Source organism: Trematomus bernacchii, unplaced genomic scaffold, assembly GCF_902827165.1.
Source record: "Trematomus bernacchii unplaced genomic scaffold, fTreBer1.1, whole genome shotgun sequence".
NCBI lineage: Eukaryota > Metazoa > Chordata > Actinopteri > Perciformes > Nototheniidae > Trematomus > Trematomus bernacchii.
Window position 1 is genome coordinate 491,022 of NW_022987542.1, and position 7,320 is coordinate 498,341.

General features: G+C 43.7%; 2 protein-coding genes across 2 annotated transcripts in view; both read left to right on the forward strand.

The window, feature by feature from the left end:
- The window catches only part of LOC117476211, a 2,430-nt gene extending 1,433 nt beyond the window's left edge, over positions 1–997 (forward strand). The window contains exons 2-5 of the mRNA XM_034122587.1: positions 1–57; positions 552–668; positions 788–929; positions 972–997. The exon at positions 1–57 is cut by the window's left edge and continues 203 nt beyond it. Of these exons, the coding sequence (XP_033978478.1) occupies positions 1–57; positions 552–668; positions 788–929; positions 972–997 (342 nt within the window). The remainder of the gene's footprint in view (positions 58–551; positions 669–787; positions 930–971) is intronic.
- LOC117476190 lies at positions 937–4,386 on the forward strand. Its single transcript, XM_034122559.1, has 2 exons — positions 937–1,493; positions 1,731–4,386. Exons 1-2 carry the CDS (start codon positions 1,182–1,184, stop codon positions 4,167–4,169), a joined length of 2,751 nt encoding a protein of 916 aa, XP_033978450.1. The 5' UTR covers positions 937–1,181; the 3' UTR covers positions 4,170–4,386.
- The last annotated feature ends 2,934 nt before the right edge of the window (positions 4,387–7,320 follow it).

Here is a 7,320-nt window from a genome sequence, read left to right on the forward strand (position 1 = left end):
AGAGAGGAGCAAATACTGGATGTACATCTGCTGCAGAACAACGTCCTTGAGGAGGAGGTAAAGTGCTCACCATCAGATTAAACTCTGGTTTTAAACCACAGCTGTTTCCACACACACTGCTCCTCTTCTCAAACCTTCTCGTGCTGGGAGAAGAGTAAGATCTGAACTGTAAATCTTCAGAATGATCTTTGGTTTGTTGTTTTGGTTGGATTCTCTCTCAGTGTGTGTTTCTGTCTGCTGATATAGCACAGTGTTCTTTAGCCTTTTCACTGCCATGCAACTTATGGTGATTATCTGCGCAGGAATTGGTAATGTTATTAAATTGCATACATTTTTCTATTGCGTCAAGGTTTCCAGATTAATCGCGAGTGTTGGAGATGTGGAATTTCATCCAACATTTGTTATCCTACACTCTAATTCATTTACTCACAATATGTCCTCATAATGTTATTCTTCATTGATAGTAATTCTTATCTCTCTGTAGAGCAGGTCGGTCAACATGTGTACATTGTGATGTGGTTTAAAGTGATCAAAGTGTCCTGTTACTGAAGGTTGCTGTCAAACAAGGAGGTGCTGTGAACATCAAGGTCTCCTCCCGCTGTGAGCTGGAACTGTATAAAGGTTACAGTTTGCACTGTGAACCTGAGGGCTTCCTCATTCACCCTGAGGTGAGTCACTGATGCTCCTCTAAAGAAACACAATGATCATTAACACACATGTATCTGCATGTGGATCCACAATCAGGAAAGAAACTGATAAATATGTAACTTCTGCTTCTGGTTTTCAGAGTAAAACTTTTGAATCATGGTTTGGACCAGACTACCATCCGACATTTCTAGTTTCCCTGAAGACGAGCACAGAGAGAGTGTTTTTGAAGGTCAAGGACCAAGATGGAAACGTAGTCTGGAATTGTCCCGTGTCACTGGAAGGCAGGGGCGGACTGGCCATCTGTAGAATCTGGAGAACCACAGAACGGCCGGTGGTCAAGGGCAGTTGACGGCCGGCCGGCCCTTTAATTGTTTTTGGTTTAACTTCATCATTTAAGTTGCGCTTCCGGCCGACAGAGGGCGACAGCGGCCGCTAATGCAGTTGTGTGGTTCTTATCTGTCAAATAATCACACACGAAGAAGAAAAAAGACCGGCCACACAGACGCCGCAGCAGACAGGGAGAATGACAAAACATGGATAAAAATCTAAGAAAAAGGAAAGAAAAAGGTGGGGCCGAGAAGGCAAGAGAAAAAAAGGTGAAGTTACTCGCAGGTAATGCTAATAAATGTCGCAAATTGACAGACCTTTTTGGCAGCAGTGCTGCTACAACTACAAGCACTATCATCACCAGCAGCTTAGAACAAGTGCATGATGAAGACGAGAATGATGAGGGCGCGATGTCATATATACAGCCAGCCTCCTGCGTTCATGAGGGACAGAGAGTTGAGCTGGTGGAAGAACCAGCTCAACTGGCACATGCAAGTGCAGGGCAAGAGCAAGAGGTGGTAAGTACTATAGAGAAGACAAGTATATTCAACCTAGTTTTTCCAGTTAGTGTGTGTTGCTCATGTAAGCAATTCAATAAATAAAACTGAGAGTAGGTGTAATAGACTAATATTAAAAAAAAGTATAGATTAAACAAAAGTGTATTACTTGTCAACATTTATTAAGTATTAATTCAAGTAGTATAGTATTATAAAAATAATTAACATTATTTTTAACATTAATTTATAATTGTCTAGGTTGAGGATGGAACAAGGGCTGAGGATGACAGCCACTCACACGGCAGCTCAAGCCTGAGGTATTTTCAACGCCCAAATTCTGACAATCACAGTCTCAATAGTTTTTTTTCCTATCACCCTCAGACCAAAACAAAATATTTGACAGTACAAAGACTGTTTAAACGCATGAACGGCACAGATAGAAAATGGCTCACATACTGTGAAGAGAACCACACATTGTATTGTGCAGTATGTTTAGCATTTGCCAAGCCATCTGAAAACAATCCCTTTGTAAGTGGCATGCAGGACTGGAACCATATCAGTCAGAGAGTAGAGGAACACGAAAGGACCATCATGCATAGAATGTGTGCGGAGGCCTACTTTTTGAGGGCATCCAAATCAGACATAGCCAGCCTACTACATGGATCACAAGTAGTGGCCCACAGAGATCAAGTGAAGAAGAAACGGCAGGTGTTGGAACGTGTGGTAGATGTAGTAAAGTTCATAGGAAAGAGAGGACTTGGCTACAGAGGGAAGGAATATGAGGCAGCATACACTCTAGATGATGACAACATTGACCATGGGAATTTTCTAGAGCTCATCATTCTTCTTGGAAAATATGATGTGTGTCTGAAAGAACATCTCACTCAGTGCACAGAAAAAAGTAAGAAGATGCACCAGTCACACTCACAGGCTAGAGGTCGGGGTTCTGCTGTAACATTCTTGTCCAAAACAACTGTAAACAACGTCATTTCCACAGTGCAGAGGCTAATTCAGGAGACCATTGCAAAAGAGGTTGCTGAAAGCGGTATGTTTTCTGTACAAATAGATACAACCCAGGACATTACGTCCCATGAGCAGTGTTCTGTGATTCTGAGATACGTCACAGACACTGTCCAGGAAAGGCTTCTGGCAGTGGTCAAATGTGAAGCATCCACTGGCCAATATTTTGTCCAGATGCTGACAGATGTAATGGATCGTTTTGATTTGGATATCAGCAACTGCATCAGTAATGCTACAGATGGTGCGTCCAACATGCAGGGTCAATATCGAGGCTTCTCCGCACTCCTGTCATCCAAAGTCCCAAACCATGTACATGTTTGGTGCTATGCACATGTGCTAAACCTCGTTCTGTCTGATACAACTGAAGTGTCCATAGCTAGTGGGTCCCTTTTCTCCCTCATGAATGACATTGCTGTGTTCATTCGTGAGTCATATAAAAGAATGAATGTGTGGGAGCATAAAAGCCAGGACACTCGACACAGACGCCTCTCCCCAATTGGAGAGACACGGTGGTGGGCTAAAGATGTAGCCTTGAAGAAGATCTTTGGCTCATTTGGAAAGCCAGACCAGGCTCTGTACATTGATGTCGTCATGACACTAAGTGAATTTCAAAGTCAGGCCAATTTGAAAACTGCAGTGCGTGTCAGAGCAAGAGGATTCTTAGAGGCGCTCCTGAGGTACGAGACAGTGTTGACTGCCCAGCTTTTCCTTCGGATTTTTGAAGTGACAACACCTCTTTCAAAATACTTGCAGACATGTGGACTAGATATCCTGTCTGCCCACAGGATGGTTCTGGACACTCAACATGCACTGATGAACATGACAAGAGATTTCATGACAGTGAAGACAGCTGCTGATACTTTTGTTGAGTGGGCAAATGCAAAACTCGAGGCAGAAGAGGACTGTGAGCTTGAGTTGGAAACAACACTTCCACTGAAGAGGAACAGGAAAAGGAAGATGATGGCTGGCGAAATGGCAAGTGATGAGAGATTGACAGATGCAAACAGGGCCTATGAAGTAGAGGTCCATAACCAGGTCCTGGATACTGTCACAGACAGTATCAAACGACGCTTCATGACCCACGGCACTCTGTATGCTGACTTGGCTGTCCTTGATCCAAGAAACTTTCCCCAAGTGTGTTCAGCAGAAGCTCTGCCTGACTCTACTTTTCAAGATCTAAGCAAATGCTTGCTTAAATTTGACAGCAGGGCAACTGCTGCAAATTTGCAGTCTGAGTTGAAGTGTCTGGCAGCCCAGTGGCCACGGCTTAAAATGTCTGCACTTGAAGAGTACAGAGTAAGAATTTGCTCTGGTTGTGAGGAAGAAGAGACAGAGGTTTTAAACAAACAGTGCAACTCTTGTAAAGAATGCTCAATATGTTGCTACCAACTTCTGAAACGCTACAACCTCTTCACAGATGCCTATCAGCTCCTTGGTTTAGGATACAAGTTTCTTCTCACTCTGCCTGTGACACAGGTAGCTTGTGAGAGAAGTTTCTCTGTACTCAAGCACATCAAAAGCCGAATAAGGAGCACACAGTCACAAGAACACCTGGAAGCATTCATGCTTATGTCAACAGAAAAAGACATCCTCATGTCCCTCGACAATGACTTGGTCATCGACAGAGTTGCAGAAAAAAGCAACCTACTAAAGAAACTGCTGATCCCCCAACATTAGGTTTACAAACCGCCTCAGACAATCTTGTTTATTTGTTTTAGGTGACAATTATCCCTTAAACTGCAGCCTAATAAACATCTGATTTTGGTGTGTGTACTGCTTTATGATGTCCCATGTGTTAAAACATCTGAGGAGTGTCCTCCCTCTTCTCTTTAGGGGAGAATTTATCCCTTGAACCGCATAATAAACAGCTGATTTCCAATAACTAATAGTACTGTATTATTTTTATCTGATCTCCGCCCCCCCCCCCCCCCCGTTGACATGACATGTGGCCGGACTGGGTCAGATTCCAGGGCTGAATTTTAGTCCCAGTCCGCCCCTGCTGGAAGGTAAAGACTCCACCTGAGCTCAGACCCAGTGATAGACTGGATAACTCTAAAGCTCCATCTCAGAGCCTTTTCTATTAAAGGTTTTTGTTAATATTTGTTATGGCATGTGTCACACGTACCAATCAGTCTCTCGATGTCTGTATTTATTCCAGGCCAGAAAACACTGTCTCTCGCCCGTCTTTTGCATTTTTCAACACCCAGATGACCTTCATGTATTCTTTGTAGTACTTCCTGTTTCAATGCGCGTGGAATGACAATCCTGTGTTGTTTCAGTAATAGTCCATCAACGACACTCAGTTCACCTCTGATGTGGTAGAAGAGCGTACAGGAACCTACAGGCCATCCATTTAGCATATTTGCAATGACACACTGCAGCTCTGTGTCTTTTGCTGTTTCTTCAGCTATCTGTCTGGACTTTGTGTCTGATACAGGAAGAGCAGCAGACACCATGTTCACATGACTTCTCACATCCTCTTCAGTTGTACTCACATTATCCACTGTAGGTGCTCGTGAGAGAGCGTCAGCAAGTATCAGGTGCTTTCCAGGTGTGTAGATCCGCTCAAAGTCATATCTCTGCATCTTCATCATGAGACGCTGTATCCTTGGTGTCATTTCACTTAAATTCTTTTTAATGATGGATTCAAGTGGACGATGATCTGTCTCTACTGTGAATGAAGGTAGGCCATACATGTAGCTGTGGAACTTCTCCAAGCCATAAACCAGTCCCAGACATTCTTTTTCTATTTGAGCATATCTGCACTCAGTCTGTGTCATTGTGCTTAGGCCACTGGTTTCCAATGCTCGCCCTCAACTTGTAGGAGCACTGCGCCTATTCCATCCTTTGAAGCATCTGTTGAAACTTTAATCTTCTTTGTTGGGTCAAAGAATGTCAATACAGGTGCAGTTGTCAGTGTCTGTCTGAGTGTTTTCCACTCTTGCTCATGTTTGACTGTCCATTTAAACTCATTTTCTTTGTGCAGGAGCTCACGGATGCAAGATGTCTTTGCAGATAGGTTTGGAATAAATGTACCTATGAAGTTGACCATCCCCATAATGCGAAGTACACCTGTCTTGTCTGTGGGCCTTGGCATATCCTGGCTCTGATCTTTTCTTGGTCAGCTTGTATACCTTGTGCAGAGAGCTTGTCTCAGAGAAAGACAACTTCTTGAACTCCAAACTCGCATTTGCTCTTCTTAAGCTTGAGTCCATACTTGTGTATGCGCTCCAGTACTTTTTTCAGCCTCTCATTGTGTTCTTGTAGTGTAGAGCTCCACACAATGATGTCATCAAATTTCTCGAACACCATCCAGCCCCTCAATGATGTGCTCCATCGCTCTGTGAAATATTTCGGATGCTGAGATGATCCCAAAGGGCAGTCTGAGGAAGCAATATCTGCCAAATGGTGTATTAAAGGTGCAATATTTGGTTCATCCAGTTTCAGCTGCCAAAAGCCTTGAGACGCATCAAGCTTTGTGAAGAAGCTGGCACCTGCCATTTCACTTGTGATTTCCTCACGCTTGGGTATCTGATAATGTTCACGCTTGATGTTTTCATTAAGATCTTTTGGGTCCATGCACACTCTTAAATCACCACTTTTCTTCTTTACACAGACCATCGAGTTAACCCAGTCTGTTGGCTCCTCAACCTTTTTTATCACTCCGAGCATTGTCATTCTGTCGAGCTCTTTCTTTAAGCGATCTCTGAGTGGTGCTGGAACTCTTCTTGCAGCATGCACAACTGGCTGTGCATTTTCTTTGAGCTGGATTTTGTTTGTGAAGGGCAACACACCAAAACCCTTAAACACATCTGCATAACTCTGTACTATACAATCAATAGAGTCATTTGGTGTTCTCACAGCTGTGTTGATGCAATACACTCTCTTGACAAGTTCCAAATCTTCACATGCTTTATCACTCAGCAGTGAATCAAGTCCATCAGCGACAACAGAGAAAAGTAGGTGGTGCACTTTACCTTTTGAGGTTACCTTTAATATGCACACGCCCAAACTGCTGATTTTCTGTCCATTATAATATTTTAGTGCCTGTGTTCTTTTTTTAATTTGTGGCTTATCTTTCATTGCCTTGATGTCAGACAGGCTCATCAGGTTTGCTTTTGCACCAGCATCCAGTTTCACAGTTATTATTGTCCCGTTAATCATCAGTGGAGCTATCCATTTGTCTTTTCTGATAGCATTAACCTCTTTTTGCTCAGTTTCACAGTTCACCATGCCAACAAAAAATGTCTCACTTAAATCATCGTCTTCCACTATGTTTACAGACTTTCCTTTCTTCCTCTCTTTTCCTTTTGAGAAGCACTGCTTAGCAAAATGGTTCTTGCCCTGGCAATTAGAACATTGCTTACCAAATGCCGGACACTGTCGTGGTTTGTGCTTCGAGCCGCAGCGCTTACAGCTGAATGTCCCTTCTTCCGACCGCTGTGTAGGCCACGTCTGTGCGCGCCATTTGCCTTGGCTGGAGACCGCACCAACTGCTGCGCCATCACTCACGTTAGCCGCGCCCGCCATCTCGCTGAAAGTCCTGACGTGCATTTGGGACAGCTCACTTGCATGGCAGATTGTTATAGCTGCTTCACATGTCAGCTCCGTTTCCCTTAGCAGCCTTTCTCTGACCTTTTTATCCTCCACGCCAAAAACGATCTGGTCCCGTATCATGGAGTCCCTCAGCGTAGCAAAGTTGCATGACTGTGCTTTTAGCTTCAGGTCAGTCAGAAAGCTATCAAAAGGCTCATGCTGCTGCACACGTGAACGGAATACATATCTCTCATATGATTCGTTCTTTCTGGGAGAAAGAGCATCACATTTC